The sequence below is a fragment of the Acomys russatus genome, chromosome 31 (genome assembly GCF_903995435.1).
Source record: "Acomys russatus chromosome 31, mAcoRus1.1, whole genome shotgun sequence".
NCBI classification, from domain to species: domain Eukaryota; kingdom Metazoa; phylum Chordata; class Mammalia; order Rodentia; family Muridae; genus Acomys; species Acomys russatus.
In genome coordinates, this window is record NC_067167.1 from 273,193 (window position 1) to 298,196 (window position 25,004).

The window sequence follows — 25,004 nt, forward strand, 5'->3', positions numbered from 1 at the left end:
CATAGGGGAGGGGAATGAGGGGAAAATGGGAGGGAGGGAAGAATGGGAGGCTACAAGGGATGGGATAACCATTTAGATATAACAAGAATAAATGAATTTTAAAAATCTAATAAATAAATAAATAAATAACCTTTTTTTAAAAACTTAAAGCTTGGTCGCATTCTCTGAAAATAAAACATAAACATTTATTCTTTGTTGTTGTTCAGGAAATTGTGAATATTTGTATTTCCACAAAGACCTACATAGGAAAGTTATATATATATTATTTGTCTCTTTTTTTTTTTACAAGTTATGTATCTCAAAGTGGGTAGGAGATGATGATAAACGGGACGGTTTCTGTACAGCAACAACACTCACTTGTCTCATTAGAAATTTCATTTTCTGGGCATGGGCTGCATTCAAAACAGCAGGTGGCCATTCCTTCCTTCCAGAATTTTCTGAATCCAGGACCACAATCAGCACTACACACAGAGGGCAATATCTGAGAAAAATTAGACACGTGTTGATATCAGATATTTAACTACTTCTTCCATATATATTATATTAGCTTGTTGGGTTATGAATGACCTTATTCTAAAAACAAGAACTGATGGAGCACATGTCACTTAGTACATTGTATAGTGTCAAGCACATAAATATATGGAAACAAAATTGATGAAAATTTGAATTGCTTACCAATTCCTTAGAAAAGTAGTAACAAAAATTGATGGTATGCTGTATACAAGCACTACAGAACTTCAACCAGATTTTCCTAGCTAATGATTGTCAACTTGACACCAAGTACATTAAAAAGACAGAGGAAAATTACATTAGAAATTATGTCCAGCAAACTAGACTGTTCTTATATTTGTGAGGCATTTCATTCCATGGTAATTAGCTATGAGTGACCATCCCACTGTGGGAAGTGCTCTTGCTAGGCAGGGTTCTATGAGCAAGCTACCAGAACAAGCCAGTATGCAGAGCTTTATCAGGGTCTAGATTTAGTTCCAATCCACAGATGCCTGCCTTCTCTTCCCTAGACAGTCATGGGTGAGACAAATCAACTTTTTCTTCCCTTTGCTTAGGGTCAGTATTTAATCACAGCAACAGATTAGGAGTGTAAGACTAAAAGACTCATGCATCCAGGAAAATTTGTCCTAGAATCTCAGATACCAAACATGACCTCCAATAATTTGACAGTGTAAACTTTGACAAGCAGAGTGTAAAGAGAAAAAGAGGTGAGTGGGCAAATCCTGGTTTATTTGTGGTGAGAAAGTACTGAATTTCTGTGTATTGAGCTGTAGGGTGGAGTGTTTCCTGAGATCAACAGGTTCCACAGGGGCTGGAAATACAGGGAACACTTGAATAAAGATTGTTAAATTTAATTTGAAAATTTTTAAGTTAAAATAAAATATTGAACTTGAATGTCATTTGCACGGCAATGAACATTGAAATTGGGGACTTCATGGATAATTGGTCTGTTTCTCCCGACCCAGTTGGAATACTTTGCTTTTTATTGTGGATAAAAATGTAATTCTATAATTGAGTTGAATTATGTGATGCATCAACCCTAATTGATATATGTATGTTGAGCCATACTTTCATTCCAGGAATGAAGTCATGTTCTGCTAAGAGAGTGATCTTCCTCTTTTGTTGCTGAGTTCTTTTGGTAGGTGTTTAGTCAAGAATTGTTCCATACATAGCCAATGTAGAGATTATTTTCTAATAGTTTCTATTACAGTTTAAAGCAGTGCATTTCCACTACTCTTATAGAACAGTTCTCTTCATGTATGTGAATGAGTTTCTGATTTCCCCCATCGAGGCAACAACCTGTCTTTCTCATAAGCAATTCTTATTGCCTTTGTGTTTCCATTAGAGAATGTGACTTCTACAATTCAGTTATTTGTTATAATTGTTTGTTAATTATTCCTGCATGTTGTTACTGAGAGATTGATTCCTTTCTAATAGATGTTTTTCTTTCTGCCATTCTAGTGTTGTCTTTATGGAGCATTGAAAACTTTTGTTCATCTTACTTAAAATTCTGAAGGAGTCTTAAAATATCATTTATAATGCTGTTTCAGTGAACATGAATTTCTGTAATTGTCTTCATTATTGAACTTTGGTCTATTTCCTTCTATTATAAGATATCAATATACTGTGTATAGTAACTATCCTTGCAATTATGTGTCTAAAAGTTTGACACATATCACTGTTACTCTCTTCCTTTAGGAGCTTCCATAGTGTAACCTGCAATACTCCATGTGCTGCTATTCTATGAATGGGGCTTTATATAGAAGGAGTCCATATTCTTTTCTTGGTTCAAAGCAAATTTAAATAATATATATCAAGTTCTGGCACATTTTTTCTGGTGATGTATACCTTTAATCCTAGCACTCAGGGAGAGAGATGCAGGGAAATTGCTGTGACTCTAAGACCAGTTTCCTCTATTAAGTGAGCCCTGGGATGCCAAGGTTACACAGAGAAACCCTATCTAGAAAAACAAAACAAACCAAAGAAACAAAGAAGCAACAACCAAAAACAAAGTTGGATCATTTCTGATGTTGAGAGTTTAGTATTTAACAAGTGCTCTCTCTGCTTAGCCACAGATCATGTTTTATTTAAGAAATTTAAAGCTACATTTTACTGGATATAATGTAGATGCCTTTAGTCTGTCCTTTTTTCTTGCTGTGCCAATGGTTTGTAAATTTGACCTGTTTATCGTATGCCCTTTGTATCCTCTGTATTTCATTCTTCTTTATTGTTTTATCATCATCATACTTTGAGCATTCTAATTCATATGTCTTGTCTTCAAGTTTTGCATCCAATCTTCAACCTGAAATATTCTCTTGGTGAGAATACTGACGTTTTTATTTGATTTATTATGTTGGTCCCTTGCTTATTTTAGTTTGATTATTTAACAACATTTTGTATCTTCCCTGCCTTCTTAACTTAGTGTTTTTTTTATCCAAGTTTTCAAAATCTCATTGTTTGCTCCCAGATGTGATTTGTGTTCTTGATTCTTTGGAAACTCTCTTATAAATTTTATTTTTTCATTGCATAATTTAAATTTTATTTCATGGCTATCTTAAAAGGGTTCAACATACCATGTTATCTTGATGAAAAGCGAATTAAAAATAAACTGATGCCCAAAGAATTAATGATTCAAAGACATACATTTTGTGAATGGTACAGATGTAGGTAAAATATATATCTCAATGTAAGATGAAGCTCAGTTATGAGAACCCATGAAATTAGGTATTGTCTTTAATGCCCAGCTATAAAAAAGTTGAGTTTTTCCTAATTTTATATCATTTATTCAGATTACATCCTGAATTTTACTACTCACTTGTATCTTCATGTTCCCATGCTCTTTCTTCCCCCTATTTCTCTCCCCTAGACCTCTGACAACAGGAGACTTCCTCCCCCACCATAAGGCTACAGCATATAGGGTCTCATCCTGGTACCTTCTTCTCCTTCTGTTTTCCAAAGGGCCTCCCACCAAGGGGAAATGATCAATTATGGGGAAATAGTTTATATCAGAGGCAGTGTCTACTGTACACATAACTGTGAGATAATGAGCTGTCCAATCTCCAATTCTTCCATACCACTCTCTGTACTGCACCTGGTGTCTAGCAGCAAGTCCCAACATCTGTGTTAAAACACCACTGGGTAGAGCCTGTCATAGGACATCAAATTTGAGTTGATATCCTCTTATAAGTGAATATACACCCTGCCTGAATTTCTGGGTCTCTGTTACCTCACATTGGATGATCATTTTTAGTTCCATACATTTGCCTGGAAATTTCAAGATTTCCTTGTTTTTAAAAGCTGAGTAGGATTCCAGTGTGAAAATGTACCTCAGTTTCTTTATACAATCTTTGTTTGAAGGGCATCTAAGTTGTTTCCAGATTCTGGTTGTTTTAAACATAGTTGAGCAAATGTCTTTGTTGTACAATTGAGCATTTTCCATATATGCCCAGGAGTGTTATAGCACGGTCTTTAAGTATCACTATTCTCAATTATCTGAGAAAGTGCCAGATTGATTTCTATAGTGGTTGTGCAAGTTTACACTTCCACCAGCAATGGAAGAGTGTAACCCTTTCCCTACATTCTAGACAGCAGTTGCTGCCATTTGAGTTTTTATTTTATACATGGTGGTGGGTGTAAGAGGGAATGTCAGAAGTGATTTAATTTACCTCTCACTGATGACTAAGAACATTGAGCATTTTGAAGTGTTTCTCAGTGTTTCATGTGGAAAAACAAAAAACCCAAAATACCTAAAACAATCCTATACAATAAAGATCCTCCAGAGGAATCTCCATACCGGATCTCAAGCTGTACTATAGAGCAACAATAATTAAAACAGCATGGTACTAGCTTTGTAATATTTTGGTTGATCAATGGTATCAAATTGAAGACTCGGAAATAAATCCACATACATATGGACATTTGATTTTTGACACAGAAGTCAAATCTATTCCATGGAAAAAGATAGCATCTTCAACAAGTGTTTCTGGTCTAACTGGATGTTTACATGGAGAAAAATGCAAGCACACCCATATTTATCACCATGCACAAAACTCAAATCCAAGTGGAGTAAAGACATAAGGCCAGAAACAATAAATCTGTTAGAAGAAAAAGTAGGAAAGAGCCTGGAACTCGTTGGCTCAGGAAACAACTTCCTGAACAGAAATCCAACAGCCCAGGCCATAAAGTCAACAGTTAATAAATACAACTTCATAAGGCTGAGAAGCTTCTGTGTGGCAGAAGATACTGTCAACAGAACAAAGTGGCAGCCTACAAATGGGAAAAGATCTTCACCACACTACTTCTGACAAAGGACTAACATCCAAAATATATAAAGAGTTCAAGACATTAACACCACCAAACCAAATAATCCAATTAAGAAATAGATCTCAGAACTAAATGGAGAATTCTCAAAAGATGAATAATGAATGGCTGAGAAATGCTTAACGTCCTTAGTCAACAGAGAAATGCTAGTCAAACTATGTTGAGATTCCATCTTACACCCATCAGAATGGACAAGATAAAAAACTCAATTGACAACACATGTAAGCAAGTGTGTGGAGAAAGAGAACACTCCATCATTGCTGGTGGAAGTGAAAACTTGTAAAACCATTTTGACAATCAATCTGGCACTTTTTCAGAATACAGGTAATAGGGCTACCTTGAGACCCAGCTATACCACTCCTTGGAATATACCCAGAAGTTGTTGCACCACACAACAAGAACATATACTCAACCATGTTCATACCAGCCTTATGTGTAATTGCCAAAACCTGGAAACAACCTAAATGTTGCTCAATCTAAGAATAAGAGGAAGGATAGCAGGCTACCAATAAGAGACTTGATACCCTATGAGCATATAAAGGGGGAGGAAGTCCACTTCAGTCACAGTCATAGGGGAGAGGAGTAAGGGGAAAATGGGAGAAGGGACGAATGGGAGGATATAAGGGATGGGATAACCATTGAGATGTAATATGAATTAATTAATAAAAATTTTCAAAAAAAGAATAGATAAAGAAACTGTGGTACATTTACACTAGTGAATAATACTCAGCTATTAAAAACAAGAAAATCCTGAAAATTGTGGGCAAATAGATGGAACTAGAAATGATTATATTGAGTGAGTTAACACAGACTCAAAAAGACTCACATAGTATATACACACATATAATTGGACACTAGCCCAAAAAGGATGTCCCCTGAAAGTTTTAATTACCATGAGATTGTGATAGATGAGGGGACATCCTATTGGGATTCTGGTTGAGAGAAGTACATGAGATTAGGGAAATAGAACCATCCAGAGGGTCCTAGGAACCTACAAGAAGTACATCATGATCAGCAGACCTGGACCCAGGCTGTCTGCTTAAGCTACTGCACCAACCAAAGACAACATATATAGTAAAATTTGGACCCCTAATCAGATATAGGCAAGGGACAGGTCATTATCCTCAGTCACATGGGAGTGAAGACTGACTCTGATATGAACTCTGGAGCCCCATATTTAACCATTTCCTTTTTGGTGAGGAGGCCTGGTAGTACTCAGAGAAAGAATAGGAAGGCTCCCAAAATGAAACTTGATAGGCTGTGACCATACAGTGGGGAAGAAGGTCCCCTTCTGCCTGTGAAAGTGGAGGGAGGGAGAAATGGGAGGAGAGAAGCAAGGCAATAATATTGAGGTGTAATTTAAATAATTTAATAATAATTAAAATGAAATAAAGATTTTATGACCAGTGATAGTTAGGTTCTTTATTTTGATGTTGGTTGTGGTAGTGTGTTTGTCTGGTTTTGTTTTGCTAAAGTGAACTTATCTATTTCCCGTATTTTCCATACTTTAGTTAGCCTCTGGTTTGGAGCTTTCCTCTTATCATCTTCATTAGGCATGAATTTTTTGACAGATATCATTTATTTTTTCATGGATTATCTAATTTTCTTCATCCATTGTTAAGAAAATTTTGCTGTGTATAGTCGTCTGGACTGGCATGTCTAGACTATTAGTGTTTGCAAGACCTCTGTCCAGGCCCTTCTGGCTTTTATGGTCTCTGCTGAAAACTCAGATGTGATTCTGGTAAGTTTGCAATTGTAAGTTACTTAGCCTTTTTCTCTTGGTGCTTTCAACATTTTTCTTTTTCTGTGCACATTGTGTTTTTATTATTATGTGGCAGCAGGATTTTCTTTTATAGTCTACTTTCTATGGTGCACTGTAGGCCTCTTGTATGCTTATAAGCACCTCTTTCTTCAAATTGCCAAAGTTTTCTTCTATTATTTTGTTGAAAATATTATCCTGGGCTTTTATCCTTGCATCTTATCTTTCCTCAGTTCCTCTTCTTTTTAATTTTCATGCTCTACTTGATTCCTTGGGTGTTTTATGTCAGGAACATTTTCTTTAATGGTGCCATCAAGTTATTCTATTGTATCTTCTTCACCTGAGATTCTTACTTCCCTGTCTTGTATTGTGTGGGGCTGCTTGCCTTTGCAGGTTCTGTTTTCCTCTCTAACTTCTCTTTCCAAGATTTCTTCAGGTTGTGCTTTTATTATTGTTTCCATTTTCATCTTCAGGTCCTGAACTGTTGTATTGATTTCCTTCAACTGAATGTTTGCATTTTCTTGAATTTCTTCCAGTGATTTCTTAACTTCCTCTCTACTCACCTCTGTCTGGGCCTCTCTAAGTTCCTCAAATTGTTTGGCTTTATCTTCCTGTATTTTTTCCATGAATTATGTTTCTTTCCTCCATTATTGTCTTCATTATGAAGGATTAGAGGTCATTTTCTTTGCTCCAGTTGTCTGAGAGTTTCCAGATCTGATTGGTTTTGTAAAACTTTGTTTTGGGGATGCCATATTATTTTGGCTTTTATCGTTTGTTTTGTCCCACTGGTCTTTAGTTATCTTGCTGTCTATGATGTGTGGTTTTGGTTTCTGTAGTCCTTTTCTGACTGTTGATTTTCTTGATTTGAATAATGACTCTTCACCTTATAGTTACTTTTCTGTTTTGTTAATTTTCTTGAAGAATTAACTATTGTTTTTGTTTATTCTATGAATTGTTCTCTTTGTTTCTAATTTATTGATTTCATCCACAAGTTTAATTGTTTCCAGCCATCTACTCCTTTTGGGTATTTCTCATTCTTTTTTCCTAGCACTTCCAGATGTCCCTTTAAGTTGCTTGTATGAGCTGTTTCCAATCTCTTTATGAAGGCACTTACTTTCTGCTTAGCAATGCTTTCAATGTGTCCCATGAATTTGAGTATGTTGTACTTTCATTTTCATTGAATTTTTAGAAATCCATAATTTATTTCTTTATTGCTTCCCTGACCCAGTTGTCATTCACTAGAGAGTTTTTCAGTTTCCATGTGTATGTAGGCATTTCGTTATCTCTGTTGTGGTTCTGGTCCAGCTTTATTTGATGGTATTCTGGTAATATTAAATGTTTTATTTCAATCTTCTTGTATTTGTTGACCTATTATTTGGCCAATTATGAAGAAGATTCCATGAGGTAATGAGAAGAAGGTATAATCTTTTGTGTTTGGATGGACATTCTCTAGATATCTGTTAGGTTTATTTGATACATGACATCTGTTAGCATAATTATTTCTCAGTTTAGTTTGTGTTTCATTTACTTATCCATTGGTTAATGGGTGGGAAATGTTTATGTCCCCACTATTAGTTTGTGGCAAAGGTGTGTGGTTTAAGCTTTATTATTGTTTCATTTACAAATGTAGGTACACTTGTATTTGGGGCATAGATGATCAGAATTGTGACTTCATCTTGGTTGAGTTTTCCTTTGATGAGTATGAGGTGTGCTTCTTCATCTCTTTTTATTAATTTTGTTTGAAAGTCTATTTTATTAGATATTAGAATGGTTACTTCAACTCATTTATTCTGTTTGTTTGCTTAGAAGAACATTTTACAACCTTTTACCATGAAGTAACTTCTATCTTTGTGGCTGAGTTGCATTTCTTGAATGCAGAAGAATGTTGGGTTTGCTTTATTCATCAACTCTGTTAGTCTATTTTTTTATTGGAGAATATCGACCATTGATATTTAAAGATTTTTATGATCAGTGAATGTTAGGTCCTATATTTTGATTTAGGTTGTGATAGGTAGTGTGTCTGACCAGTTTTGCTTTTGCTAATGTGAAGTTATCTATTTCCTGTGTTTTCCTTTGTGTAGTTAGCCTTCTTAGTTTGGAGTTTTCCTCTTATCATCTTCTGTAGGGCTGGATTTTTGGATAGGTACTGTTTAAGTTTATTTTTGTCATGGAATATTTAATTTTCTTCATCCATGGATATTGAAAACTTTGCTGGCTGTATTAATCTAATTAATCTCTAGAGCATTAGGGTTTGCAAGACCTCTTCCCAGGCCTTTTTGGTTTTTATGGCCTCTGCTGAAAACTCAGATGTGTTTATTCCCAGACACAGAGTCTGAGATATAAAGTATATATGGAGCTCTCAGGCAGACCTCCAGTCTCTGGGGCCTGAGAACATGCCCACAGGGAAACAGCAATGTCTTTGTGGACTAGTTTATGTGGCCTGAGGCCAGACCCACCATTTCCAGACAGTGTGGACCCATCTCACCCAGGATACTCCAGCTTTAATGTTGTGAATCTCTCAACCCAGTCCCTTGGCTCAGTCTCTCTGATCAGAGAACATGATCTGTGCTGCCATCTTGGATCCTCTTATAATTATTATTAATTTGTTACTTAATATGTCATTTAACATTCTTTCATTTAAGTCTATAACATTAGAGTTATGGAGGATCCAAGATGGCGGCGAGCAGTGCGGACCACGTTTGGAGGCTCCAGTGAACAATTCAGGGAATTGCACAGATTTCTGAGCCAGGAACACCGAGGTCCGAACATCACGGCAGCAGGAGTGCTCCACGGTTCGGAGGGACCAGGGTGCGGAGGACCTGCGTGCCCCTGCACACAGGAGGAGCGTGGTTTTTCTCTGATCGGAGCGGCAGCGGCAGAGGCAGCAGCACCAGCGGCACCAGCAGCGGCGGCTGAGGTTTGCAGCTCATAGTCTTCCGGTGGAGGCGATTGGTGTGGTGGCTGGTGGGAATTGCTGCAGGAGAGGGGACTCGGGGCAGGATTTGGGTCGCGTGGAGCCTTTGGACCCAGACTGGACTCGGCGGACAGTTCGGCCCCAGAGTCCCGGGTATTGGCCCGGCCCAGCAAACAATTCTGCCTGAGGCACTAACTCAGCGTGGCCATAGCTCCCCTGCTGTGGCGCAGGCTTAGTTGAGCATGCTGCTCCACACTAGGCACCACCTCAGCTCAGCGGCAGCTCCCCTGCGGTGACACAGTCTGGGCGGAGCACTTGGTTTCATCACAGGCGCTAACTCAGAGCAGCCGCAGTTCTCCTGCTGTGGCGCAGGCTTGGTGACGTGCTCGGTTCCATCCTAGGCACCACCTCAGCTCAGCGGCAGCTCCCCTGCGGTGACACAGTCCGGGCGGAGCACTTGTTCCACCACTGGCGCTAACTCAGAGCAGCCGCAGTTCTCCTGCTGTGGCGCAGGCTTGGTGACGTGCTCGGTTCCATCCTAGGCACCACCTCAGCTCAGCGGCAGCTCCCCTGCGGTGACACAGTCCGGGCGGAGCACTTGTTCCACCACTGGCACTAACTCAGAGCAGCCGCAGTTCTCCTACTGTGGCGCAGGCTTGGTGACGTGCTCGGTTCCATCCTAGGCACCACCTCAGCTCAGCGGCAGCTCCCCTGTGGTGACACAGTCTGGGCGGAGCACTTGGTTTCATCACAGGCGCTAACTCAGAGCAGCTGCAGTTCTCCTGCTGTGGCGCAGGCTTGGTGACGTGCTCGGTTCCATCCTAGGCACCACCTCAGCTCAGCGGCAGCTCCCCTGCGGTGACACAGTCTGGGCGGAGCACTTGTTCCACCACTGGCGCTAACTCAGAGCAGCCGCAGTTCTCCTGCTGTGGCACAGGCTGGACAGAGCTCTCGGTTCCACCAGCTCTAAGACTCTGGTTGGACACAGTGTGCAGTTTGAATCCAGAATTCCTGGCTGAGATTGGTGGTCAGTTCGGGCCCTGAGTCAATAACTGACCACAGCACGCACTTTGGGCCAAAAGGCCCTAGTGGAGCTTGGTGCATAGTCCCAGCCCAAAAATTCTGGCTGGACCCTGTGTGCATTTTGGGCCCAAAATCCCTAGCTGAGCTTGGCAGACGGTTCAGGCCCTGAGAATCTAGCTGAGTTCTGCCCGTGGTTTGGTCCCAGTGCTCCTGGCTGGACTTGGCAGGGAACACAGAAGGCTGTGGATACCTTGGCCTGACCCAACGCTCATTCAGAGACCCAGAACAATTGCAGGATCCACAGCAGAGGGGGACTGAGGATCACTGGCTGTGAGAGACCAGAACAACAGGGCTAACCTCCTAACATCCACACCAGTGAAGCTTTGAGCTCGCAGCCTAGGGAAATCGTAAGAAAACAAGTGAATCTATCGTCAGACACCCTCCATTCAACTCTGGAAGCTACCCAACAAAAACAAAGACGGCAAGATGTCTAAAGGACAACGAAAAAGCATACGCAAAAAAAACCCAAAACAACATGGCGTCTCCAGTTTCCAGCTATCCCAAAGAAAACCACCCAGAGAACTCAAATACAACGGAAATACAAGAAAATGACCTCAAATCCTTAGTAATGAGGATGATAATGGAGGAAACAAATAAAATTCGTAATCAAATGCAGGAAGACGCAGACAAACAGGTGAGAGACATAAAAGAAGCACATAGAGTGGAACTGGAAAAATTGCAGGAAAATGCAAACAACCAGATGAAAGAAATAAGTAAAACGGTTCAAGCTCTGAAGACCTATAAAGAGGCAATGGAAGAAACTCAGGAATATACAAAAAATCAGATGAAAGAAATCAAAAAATCAGTTCAAGATCTGAAAATGAAAATGGATTCAATGATAAACACACAGACAGAAGAAAAACGAGAACGTGAGACCTCAGAGAAGAAGGCGAGCAACACAGAGGTGAGCTTTTCTAACAGAATCCAAGAGATGGAAGAACGAATCTCAGGGCTAGAAGATACAATCACAGATATTGAATCAACCATTAAAGAAAATGCCAAATCTGGAAAACTCCTGACACAAAACATCCAAGAAATTAAGGACACCATGAAAAGAAGAAATTTGCGGATAATAGGCATTGAAGAAAGAGAAGACATCAGACTCCAGGGCCCAGAAACTATTCTCAACAAAATCATAGAAGAAAATTTCCCCAATCTAAAGAAAGAGATGCCTATAAACATACAAGAGGCCTACAGAACACCAAATAGAATTGACCAGAAAAGAAAAACTGCCCGCCACATAATAATCAAAACACAAAACATGCAGAACAAAGAAAAAATATTAAAAGCTGCAAGGGAAAAGGGCCAAATAACATTTAATGGTAAACCTATCAGAATTACACCTGACTTCTCAGCAGAGACCATAAAAGCCAGAAGGGCCTGGACAGAGATCCTGCAAACCCTAAGAGAACACAGATGCCAGGCCAGACTACTTTACCCAGCAAAATTATCAATAACCATTGATGGAGAAAACAAAATATTCCATGACAAAAACAAATTCAAACAGTACCTATCCACAAACCCAGCTTTACAGAAGGTACTAGAAGGAAAACTCCATCCCAAAGGGTCAAGCTACAACCAAAACTACCCAGGAAATAGATAACTATCCCATGGCAAAAACACAACTACACAAACGCTCGACTGGAAACAACATCAAAATTAAGACTCTTAACAGTCACTGGTCATTAATATCTCTCAACATCAATGGCCTCAATTCTCCAATAAAAAGACACAGACTAACTGAATGGGTACATAAACAAGACCCAACATTCTTCTGCATCCAAGAAACACATCTCACCCATAATGAAAGGCATTACCTCAGGGTAAAAGGTTGGAAAAAATATTCCAAGCAAATGGTCACAAGAAGCAAGCAGGTGTAGCCATTTTAGTATCGAACAAAATAGACTTTCAACCAAAATTAATCAAAAGGGATGAGGAAGGACACTTCATACTCATCAAAGGTAAAGTCAACCAAGATGACATCACAATTCTGAACATCTATGCTCCCAATACAAGGGCACCCACATATGTAAAAGATCTCCTAAAAAAGCTTAAAGCACACATCGATCCCCACACAATAATAGTGGGAGACTTCAACACCCCACTCTCACTGAAGGATAAGTCATTGAAACAGAAACTAAGCCGAGAAATAACATCATTAACCAATGCCATGGGTCAAATGGATCTAACAGATATCTATAGAACCTTTCACCCAAACAAGAAAGAATACACCTTCTTCTCTGCACCCCATGGAACCTTCTCCAAAATTGATCACATCGTAGGTCACAAAGCAAGCCTCAACAGATACAAGAGTATTGAAATAATACCTTGTATCCTATCAGATCACCATGCTCTTAGGCTGCAATTCAACAACAACAGAAATAACAAAAAGCCTACACGTTTGTGGAAACTAAACAACTCTCTGCTAAATGACACCTGGGTCAGGGAAGAAATAAAGAAAGAAATCAAGGAGTTTCTGAAATTCAATGAAAATGAAGAAACAACATACACAAATTTGTGGGATACATTGAAAGCAGTGCTAAGAGGAAAATTCATAGCACTAAGTGCCTTTAAAAAGAAATTGGAAACATCGCACATAAGCAGCTTAACAACACAACTGGAAGCCCTAGAAAAAAAAGAAGCAGAAACACCCAAGAGGAGTAGACGCCTGGAAATAATCAAACTCAGGGCTGAAATTAACAAATTAGAAACTAAGAAAACAGTCCAAAGAATCAACAAAACCAAAAGCTGGTTCTTTGAGAAAATCAACAAGATAGACAGACCATTAGCCAAACTAACTAAAAGGCGGAGAGACAGTATTGAAATCAACAAAATCAGAAATGAAAAGGGAGACATAACAACAGACACTGAAGAAATTCAAAGAATCATAAGATCCTACTTTGATGGCATATACGCCACAAAAATTTGAAAATCTAAGGGAAATGGACGATTTTCTTGATCAAGTTCACTTGCCAAAGTTGAATGAAGAACAGATAAACAAGTTAAATAGTCCCATTTCCCCTACAGAAATAGAAGCAATCATCGATGGTCTCCCAACCAAAAAAAGCCCAGGGCCAGATGGTTTCAGTGCAGAATTCTACCAGACCTTTAAGGGCGAGCTAATACCGATACTCTTCAAGCTACTCCAAAAGATAGAAATGGATGGAAAATTACCAAATTCATTCTATGAGGCCATAGTCTCATTGATACCTAAACCTCACAAAGACTCAACAAAGAAAGAGAATTTCAGACCAATTTCTCTTATGAACATAGATGCAAAAATACTAAATAAAATACTTGCAAAACGAATACAGGAGCACATCAAAGATATCATTCATCATGACCAAGTAGGCTTCATTCCAGGCATGCAGGGATGGTTTAATATACGGAAATCCATCAATGTAATCCACCATATAAACAAACTGAAAATAAAAACCCACATGATCATCTCCTTGGATGCAGAGAAAGCATTGATAAATTCAACACCCATTCATGTTTAAAGTTTTAGAGAGAATTCCGGGGATACAAAGGCACTTTCCTCACATAATAAAGGCTATATTACAGCAAGCCAATAGCCAAAATCAAGTAAATGGGGAATACTCAAGGAAATTCCTCTCAAATCGGGAACAAGGCAAGGCTGCCCACTCTCTCCATATCTCTTCAATATAGTACTCGAGTTCTAGCCAGGCAATAAAGACAACAAAAGGAGATCAAGGGTATCCAATGGGAAAGGAGGAAGTCAAATATCCTTCTTTGCAGATGATATGATAGTGTACATAAGTGACCCTCAAAACTCCACCAGAGAACTCCTAAAGCTGATAAACAACCTTCAGCAAATTGGCTGGATACAAATTAACTCAAAAAAGTCTGTAGCCTTCCTATACACAATGACAAGCTTGCAGAGGAAGAAATAGGAAACCACACCCTTCACATTAGCCACAAAGAATATAAAATATCTAGGCAGTTTACCCTAACTAAGCAGTGAAGGACTTGTATGAAAAAACATTTCAAAACTCTGAAGAAAGAGATTGAAGCATGACCTGAGAAGATGGATGATCTTCCTTGCTCATGGATCGGGAGAATTAACATAGTAAAAATGGCCCATCCTACCAAAAGCAATCTACAGATTCAATGCAATCCCTATCAAAATACCTACACAATTTTTTAAAGACATTGAAAGTTCCAATCTGAACTTCATATGGAAAAACACAAAACCCAGAATAGCTAAAACAATCTTGTACAATAAAGATGCTCCGGAGGAATCTCCATACCTGATCTCAAACTGTACTATAAGCAATAGTACTTAAAACAGCATGGTACTGGCACAGCAACAGGCTGGGTGATCAGTGGAATCGAATCGAAGACCCAGATATGAATCACACACATATGGTCACTTTGATTTTTGACAAAGAAGCCAAATCCATTCAATGGAAAAAGGATAGCATCTTCAACAAATGGTGCTTGGTCTAACTGGAGGTCTATGTGTAAAACAATGAAACTGGACCCATATCTGTCACCTTGCACAAAACTCAAATCCAAGTGGATTAAAGACCTCAACATAAAACCAGAGACACTAAGCCACTTAGAAGAAAAAGTGGGGAAAGAGCCTGGAACATATTGGCACAGGAGACAACTTCCTGAGCAGAACACCAACGGCCCAGGCCTTAATGTCAACCATTAATAAATGGGACCTCATGAGGCTGAGAAGCTTCTGTAAGGCAGGAGACACTGTCAGAGAACAAAGCGACAGCCTACAGACTGGGAAAAAATCTTCACCAACCCTACATCTGACAAAGGTCTAATATCCAAAATATATAAAGAACTCAAGAAATTAACACCACCAAACCGAATAACCCAATTGAGAAATGGGGCTTGGAACTAAACAGAGAATTCTCAACAGAGGAGTATCAAATGGCTGAGAAAACACTTAAAAGAAATGCTCAACCTCCTTAGTCATCAGGAAATGCAAATCAAAACAACTCTGAGATTCCATCTTACACCCATCAGAATGGCTAAGATCAAAAACTCAAGCGACCACCACATGCTGGCGAGGATGTGGGGAGAGAGGAACACTCCTTCATTGCTGGTGGGAATGCAAACTAGTACAGCCACTTTGGAAATCTATCTGGTGCTATCTCAGAAAAATGGGAATAGGGCTTCCTCAAGACCCAGCTATTCCACTCCTTGGAATATACCAGAAGATGCTCCAGCACACAACAAGAAAATTTGCTCAACCATGTTCATAGCAGCCTTATTCATAATAGCCAGAACATGGAAACAGCCTAAGTGTCCCTCAGTAGAAGAGTGGATAAAGAAACTGTGGTACATATACACTATGGAATACTACTCAGCTATTAAAAACAAGGAATTCCCGAAATTTGTGGATAAATGGATTGAGCTAGAAATGATCATAATGAGTGAGTTAACCCAGAAGCAGAAAGAATCAAATGGTATATACTCACTTATATCTGCATACTAGCCCAAGGGGCATGTCCCACGAAAGCCTTCACTTACCAGGAAACTGGGACAGAGGGGAAGGCATCCTATTGGGACTCTAAATGAGAGACGCATGGGAGAACAGCAAAATAAAAGGATCCAGAGGGTCCTAGAAATCTACAAGTAGAACAATATGATAGGCAGATTTGGGCCCCAGGGGTCCCACTCAAACTAAGGCACCAGCCAAGGACAATACAGGAGGTAAACTTTAAACCCCTTCCCAGATCTAGCCAATGGTCAGAATATTCTCCACAGTTGAGTGGAGAGTGTGATACGACTTTCTCACGTACTCTGGTGCCTCACATTTGACCATGTCCCCTGGAGGGGGAGACCTGGTGGCACTCAGAGGAAGGACAGCAAGTAGCCAAGAAGAGACTTGATACCCTATGAGAATATATAGGGGACGTAATCCCCTCAGGAACAGTCATAGGGGAGGGGAATAATGGGAAAATGGGGGGGGGAGGAATGGGAGGATACAAGGGATGGGATAAACATTGAGATGTAACAAGAATAAATTAATTAAAAATAAAATAAAATTTACAAATGAAAAAAAAAACATTAGAGTTATGTTATTCCTTTCCATATCTTCATATTTTTGTTTATTTTTCTACATTGGAATATATATATGGGTAGCAGAGCATTATTTATATTGTTATGATTTCTGTATGTTCTTCCCGTGGTTATTTATGTAATATTCTACTAAGATGTGGTTATAACAAAAAGGAGTTTTAATTTCTTCTTACAGAATTACTATGTATTTCAGTAGTTACACCTTAAGCTCATATGTTCATTTCCCTTAATAGACTTTCCTAATCACACTGAAGAGAATAATTTACTATACATAGTTTTAATGATTTCTGAAACACTAGGACATTATCATATTTGAATAGCAAAATTAAAGACATTCCTGAAATTAAATCTTTTAAAATTCAATGACCTTTGAAATTAGGTAATTTCCAGTAAATACTTAACATCACCCACATCACAATTCATAGCTATAATATACACATCACATATCATGTGAAATTTCTTTTGTTAAAGCCACATTTGTATTCCTATCAATCTACCCCATATAGAGAATTAAAAATGAAATCCCATTATTGATTAGAATGAAATATATCATAATTCAGGGGGTTAAACAATATTCTTTAGGTGAAAACTTTCTTCTCCAGTGTATCACTCAGGACTGGAGAGATGGCACATTGTCAATAATAACTATTGCTCAAGAAGAGGACCCAAGTTTGACTTTGAAAACCCAATTTTTTGTCATAAATCGATCTTAAGTTCCCAGGAACCTGAATCACTTCTTAGAATCCATATGCATTACATGTGCCAGTATTGCATAGACATATATACAGATATACCATTCATAAACAAGTTAAAGAAAAAATTAGTTGAATAAAAACCAAGGTTATAAATATTAGAAAATCTAACATAGTTCATGAAATTTTAAATTCATATATAGAAGCACTTAGAATTTAGAAGCTCAATCTAAAAAGGATTGAACAGTATTACATAATAAAATGAATGACTTTTTTATTTACTCCATCCTTACAATAACATCAATATCTTTGAAATCTGTGCCAGAGGTCCAACAGAAGTGGAAAAATCACTGTGTTGTAATAAGACTGGAACCAAAAAACACTTCCTCACTTTAGAGCAAGTAATATAAAACAGTAGTAAAACAGTGTTATAGTTATATTAAAAAGCAGAAAGAGAGACTGGGCAGAGGTAGCACACACCTTTAATCCCAGCACTCAGGAGGGAAAGGCAGGTGGATTGCTGTGAGTTCAAGGCCAGCCTGGTCTACAAAGCGAGTCTAGGACAGGCAAGGCTACACAGAGAAACCCTGTCTTAAAAAACCAAAACAAACCAACCAAACAAACAACAAACAAAAAACCAGAAACAGATCTAATTTGATAAGTGTAACAGTATGGAAATGAAATGTTCAACAAACTAATAAATATAGTACATCAAAAGAAAAATATAAGAAACAAAGTATAAGAGGACAACTTTTGATACCTTATCTGACAGTCTATTTTATTCATTAATTTAGAATGTGCACACATGACACTGTTTACTGGTGAGTCAGGTAAATCAGAACAATCAGTTCAAACCTACCTTTTTACTTCCTGTAGCCCACTCCATCATCTCTACAGATAAATGGAGCTGTTGACCATGTGGAAAATATGGGCTGAAACTTCCAATCTTCACCTTGATTCCAAGACCTTGTTGCAAATTGGAAATATAGAAAATGTCACATTCCTCCTGCAGTTTTTCTCTTTGGTTCATATTTACTCTGTCACCAACTGGATTTGTGAAGTGGATATTTCTCAGAATGTCATAAAGCTGAAATAGAAATAGCATACTATACTGCATAATCCCTTTCTTGAAGCCAGACAGTGTAATCTGACATTATCTTAAAGGTAAATTTAATGAACATATCCAGGAGTAAAATCTCAGTGACAGCAACTGGTTGAATAAAATTAACATCTCTGTGACAATCTGGAGACCTAAGACATGGAGGCCTCTGGGAGCATATGGGAGTGAGTCTAGGTAAGTGTCCTAGTAGCAAGGGTCATGGAGACTACACAGAACTCTTTGTGGAGGGAGGGGAAAACCAACCAACCCAACAAACTTCAGCCCAAAGTTTACCCTGTCTATGAGAAATGCAAGGATAAAAATAGCAGTGAGATTGAGGGATGTCCAAAAATGCTGGACCAATGGGAGACCTACCCCATGGGAGAAAGCCAGACCCTTACGCTATTAATGACATTCTGCCGTGCTTGTCCATAGAGCCTAACAAAACTGTTTTCTGAGCCCCTACACCCAGAAGTGGATGGAAACAGATGCTGAGATTCACAGCCAAACACAGGGTGAAATGTATGAAGTCTAGTGGAAAAGTTGGGAGGAAAGAAAGAAGTATCTGGGAGTAACAGAGCTCCACAAGTAGGCCAAAATAGATAGCTAACAGGGGCCCTGAGTGGCTGTGGAGATTTAAACACACACTAAGGATCACGCATAGGCTGGGCTTAGGTCCCCTACACAGATAAAGCCAATGGGCAGCTTAGCCTTATGTGTGCCCCATAATAAGAAGAGAGCAGGATGTCTCAGATTAAGACTCAGTTGGATCTCTATGATCACTACAACCTACTGGAGTTGCCTTACCTGGCCACAGGGAAGAGGACATGCTCAGCCCTGATGCAACTTGATGAGCTTGAGTGAGTGGGTAAGAGGGATCCTCTTTTCTGAGGAGTAGGGTAGTGGGGATGGATATAAAGTGTGACTAGGAGGATCTGAGAGAAAAATCTACCCTCAGGATATAGAGAATAAAGAAATTAATTAAATTTACAAATTACCAATATATTACTAGAGTTTTATAGCTCTCAAGAGTATACTACAAAACACAGAGACATACTTGAAGAACCAAATGAGATATGTAGTATGAACACACACACACACACTGACACACAGGTAGACTTTGACACACACACACACACACACTGACACACAGGTAGATGTTGACATACACACACACACACACACACACACACACACACACACTGACACACAGGTAGACATTCATACACACACACACACACTGACACACAGGTAGACGTTCACACACACACACACACACACACACTGACACACAGGTAGACGTTGACACACACACACACTGACACACAGGTAGACTTTGACACACACACAAAGCAACACAGATTACCTTCATGCAAGCACATTGATAGAAACACAAAAAGTACACGCCCACTCATCTCACAACACATTCACTGACAAATACACACAGAAAGATAAAGACAGACACAAACACACACAGAAAGATACTGCTACATTAAAAATTTATATTCACTTCCACAGATAATTGGAAAGATAGGCATGTGAAATAAAAACATCTATACACAACAATAGCAACACAAATGTGCAAATTGATGCACAGCAACAGGAAAAACATATACATATACAAAGTGATAAGTATAATTTTTCACATATGAACAAATACATTTGTACTGAATTAAATTCCAGCACTGTTTCTTTGGCTGTTCCTCTCACAAACCCAAGTAAGGATACTAGTACATACAGTGGGTGCTGAATCAGTTTAAAAACCTTGGGGAAACCATCCGTACAATTATAACAACATATTTGACAATTAATGAAAAAGGGCTTATCCTCTCATCATGGAGAGGATTAATTTGCAAACACTGATTATACTTCCAGTTTTGAACCAGTGTGATGATATTAAGGATCTTTGTATCAAAGTCAATAGGCATCATAAACAAAATTCCCTACCACACAAGTGCTTTTATGTTTTGCATTTTTACTTGTATTTCTTTTCCTTTTTTTTTAAATAATTTATTCAGATTATATCACAATTGTTATCTCCTCACTTGTATCTTCCCATTACCCCTTTCTCCCTCTTTCACCTACAAAGCTTTATATTTCATTTCTACTGCACTCGGATGGCGCCTGTGAGAGCCTTATAAAAGTATGTCTTTGATGGCATCAAATATTATACAACAGAAGAAACAGTACCTTAAAGCACTGATGATTGTAGTTGTTCCATGTGCTTATTTCATGATGAACTATGTACTGAAATAACCACTCATGACAGGTATGGGCAAAGGCATACACAGCATTGTATATGTCATAACTGCTACCACTAAAGGCCATGTCAAAAGTGTGTTCCATTAGCCATTGCAATGTGGCATTGGATGAGCAGTTCTTCGTTGTGTTACAGTTAGGTGTCAAGGCTTCACAGTTAAAGTACATCCACTCCTGGCTTGCCAGGTATTTGTCAGAGTATTTGATGGGGTTCAATGTCTGGACAAAATTTCTGAAACCTGAAATGTCCGGACGATGGTGTTCAAAAGTAAGAGTCCCATGAAATGAGTCCAGTGTGTCGTCCCTCTTACTCATGGTGTCATCCCACTGGGACGTTGTGATCCATATTCTCTTTATACAAAGAAATTCCAACCTTCTTACACTCAAAGCTATTGTATACTCTATGTCACCATAAATGATGACCACATTTGTGGAAGATGTCATGATTTGGTTGTAATGCACTTCTGCTCTTGACATGTATGACTCCATGTTGATTGGGATCATGTTCACAAAGGCAAAGCAGACTGTGTTTATTTCCATCTCTCTCCTCAAATATGAGAGAAATTGTATGCCTTGATCATTGTCTGAGATGACTAGCCCAACCCAGTTCCATTTGAAATAAAGTACGAAGGATACAATGGCCAGGGCTAATGATATGTCCTTAGGGGCCATCTGATATAGAAGAGGAAATTGTTCTTGGTCACTTAGGACAGGATGGAAAGGTCCAAATGTAAGAAGAAGGACCTAGGACACAGGTAGCAGCATGAGGCAGCATGAATATGTAAGCACTTGTAAACACATTTCGCTTCAGTGAGTTCTAGAGAAACCAATTAGCTCTTATGTCTTCCCTCATCTCTATTTCAAAGAAGGACATGTGGGTAAAAGACCTATCATGTCTCTAAATACTAAGGCCTTTGAACAAATAGACTGATAGAATCATGAGGTCATTCTCCTCCTTAAACTCTTCTTCGAATCTCTGAATCATACCAAAAGAGACATGATATCAAAATCCCACTCCAAAAATTCTCACCTGGTAACCTAGTAAGAGGTTCATGAATGTCTCTATTGTTGCCGCTGTTTCCCAGCTTGTTCCTGTAAGTAACACTGCACACGCTTTGTTTCTTGTACAGTCATAATTAGGTAGAACACTGTTTATGACCATACGCATATGACTGGTGAATTGTGGCAGTGTCTTACAACCAAATCCAATGTAGTCAAGCAGAGACATATTTGGTAAAAGACCAGGGTTCCTGTTGACTTCATCCATGGAAAAAGCCAACGCAAAAGCAAATTGCCTGCTTTTTGTTGTTTTGCTACAAAAAGAAACACTGTTTATTATGGACAGAGATATACAGCTAATCATTTGTAATGAATACAAGAAATATCCTTTATTGAACAGTATTTCCTCCCACCTCCAAAGATTGAAACAGATGCCCTGTGTTGTGAGATTATAATGACATAAGAAACTGGAAATTATTCATGCTTTAAACACTTCTGAGAATGTGTCTCCCATATATAATATGTGCTTTTGACATCTTCTACAGAGACTGCTTCTATGCCTTCTTTTTGGATGCTGTCTCAGAAGGTAAAGATACGAGCATAGGTTTGACCAAAGAGAAATTCTCAAGAAATCTCAATTTGAAAATAATGAGCAATATAAAAAATATATTTGATTGTGAGATGTCTTAGGTTTTTATCATGGAATTAATGAAATTTGCTAAGGCAGTTAAAGGAATAATGAGGAGTGCACAGTAGACCTTATCAAGGGCTACATTTGGCTCCTGTACTTAAATTTATTTATAATTAGTGGCAATATATTTAACAAATCACCTCATTTCCATCTCCATCACTTGTGTTTTTTCTTCCAGTTTGACTACTAGAGAAATAAAATCCTTTTGTAAATTTTATTGTTATGCAAATTCTTTTATCTAAAGTATAATTGAAAAAATATATGTATGCACATGTTTGTGTGGACAAATAAATATTTTAGGCTACAATATGTTTATACAATCCATGGTTTTTAAAATTTATCCATTGCTGTAGACTATTCTGACTCAAAGGCCCATGCACACACTTGCTTCTGGTACACAGATCAGAGAATAAGATCACAAGCCACCACCCAATTATGATTCTCCCATTTTTTGTTTACACACACATGTGATGTACTCACACTGAACATATCCTGGTAACACAATTTTTCTACTAGAACAAATCCTAAGCTACATATGGTGGTACATCCCTTGTAATGCCAGCACTCAGGGAGGCAGATGCAGTCAGATTACTGTTAGATTGAAGACATCATTTTCTATGAAACGAGTACAGAACAGCCAAGGCATTACCAAAAACTGTCTCAAAAAACATTATTTTGACCCACTCTCTGGTAACACCAACGAAACTGAGGCTCTCTACTGAGAACCAAGAATATTCAGAAATTCCAGTGAGCTTTGTAAATGCCATAATTTATGTTTATAAAATAGAATACAAAAATGTGTGAGAATGTTTATTTTTAAATAAAAACAGGCAAAACATCAATTGTTGTAAAATAATAGCATATTGTAGTTTTGTTACTGAGAGAAAAATAATTCCTGTGTCTTCCGTGTCAAGTCCTATCTGACCAATAAACATCAAACTTACACATTCTGAATGATTCACTCAGAATTAAATACAGTCCGTTTTCATTTAAAATTTGTATCTCTGTGGTGTTTTTATTTATAAAAATAATCTCTTTTAGAATATTCTTTACTTATACAGAGAACATTTATTATTGAGAATTTCAGTAACAGAAAAAAGAATTCAGATTCAGGACCTGTGCTTTCAATCACTATACCCTACAACAAAATTCGGGAAACATCAATTATTTAAGCTGTATGCCTAGCCTAGTTGTCCAATGTTCTGTGTTTAAGACAACTGAGAAATTCAGAAACTTTGTTTGAATTCTGTATTTCTAAAACGTTCAGCTATGCATAGCAAAATTACAGAAAGAAATGAGAGAGGTAAATATGACTTACGTCTCAGTAAATAGACAATTCATACATAAAGGGAGAAGATGTATGGCTGTTAAATAATGGCAGAACTGAATTACTAAGTAGCTTCTCTGTCTGTTCTCAAGTGTTGCCACCTATCATGTGACACAACTGCCACTCCCGCAAACAAAGAGGGATCTAAACTGTAAACAGTATGAGTGATAACCTCACATTTCAAATAATCCAAACATATCCTTTACAGTCCAAGAGTGTGAAGAACTCACCTTGGTTATACATAAAAGCTAGTGTTTGTACAACTATGCAAGGAAGTATGGAGCATCAGGAACATGGTTCCCAGTAACCTGATCTCTTACTTCCATTCTCAATCGAGCTTCAGAAACCACAGTGTGACCACATGCAAAGAACTAGAGAGAGTGTCTTTGAATCCATGTGCAAGCTCTCAAGAGCTACGTGTCACACAAACACTGCTAACACAAACACTACATGCACTACATGTACTAGGAGATAAATCAGAATGTATAGTCCTTTACTGTAATGTACTTAGGATAAAACTTATTGATATACATGGGATTGCTCTGAGTCATACATCCCTGGCTATGGTACAATGGAAACTGTGATTAGGAGGACTATGTAGGTTGGGTCGCTGTGAGAGATGTTTTTTCAGTCAGCTTACAGATTTTAATGAGGTGCCTAACAGAAATAAAATCAGAACACTCATGAAAAGAATTAAAAGTAGAAAAAAACATCAAAGTGTCTGTAAAGAAGTGATAGTTCACTCTTGGTATGCAGGCTGTGAGAATAGGACAAAAGACTCAAAGTATTGCTACGATCCTCATCAAATTCCTCATGAAATATGTGTCAGGATATTTATATGGAAGATATTAAAAGCACTTACAATGTATTCAGATATTTGTTCCAATCCTTTCTGCCTATTGTCTCAGAGGTTGCTTGAAGGAAGAAGACACAATTTGCCCCCAAGTCCAGGTCTTTTTCTTCCTTCAACTTCATTCTCCAATAGCACCTAGGATGAATGAAACTGGCCAGGAGAAGGGGGATGTTCAGTAGCAAGAAATGGAAAATCAAAGCACACATGCTTGTCCTGCCTTAAACCTGGGCAATGTGGAATCTGAACCGCCATCAGTACATGAAATGAGCACCTATATTTTTTTTTTACCTACTTTTATATCTCTGGTCAAAGAAACTCTAGCTGTATGTTTTTGTTTCCTTGTTTTTCACATTGATCCTCATTCCTCCAGGAATTTTCAACACCCTCTTCCCTGGGGTTATGCAACTGATGCCCACAGGCCATAGGCTAAGA

The 25,004-nt window shown here is 38.4% G+C and overlaps 1 protein-coding gene across 3 annotated transcripts in view; it reads right to left on the reverse strand.

Annotated features, from left to right (window-relative positions):
- The window catches only part of LOC127212742 (vomeronasal type-2 receptor 116-like), a 46,141-nt gene extending 21,363 nt beyond the window's left edge, over positions 1–24,778 (reverse strand). For 2 of the 3 annotated variants that reach the window (XM_051172870.1, XM_051172871.1), the window contains exons 1-5: positions 24,582–24,778; positions 21,733–22,015; positions 20,634–21,446; positions 18,204–18,431; positions 358–481 (exon numbers count right to left, since the gene is read on the reverse strand). In XM_051172870.1, coding sequence (XP_051028827.1) covers positions 358–481; positions 18,204–18,431; positions 20,634–21,446; positions 21,733–22,015; positions 24,582–24,778 — 1,645 coding nt within the window. The remainder of the gene's footprint in view (positions 1–357; positions 482–18,203; positions 18,432–20,633; positions 21,447–21,732; positions 22,016–24,581) is intronic. The other variant, XM_051172873.1, reaches the window with a different exon arrangement.
- Positions 24,779–25,004: the final 226 nt, after the last annotated feature.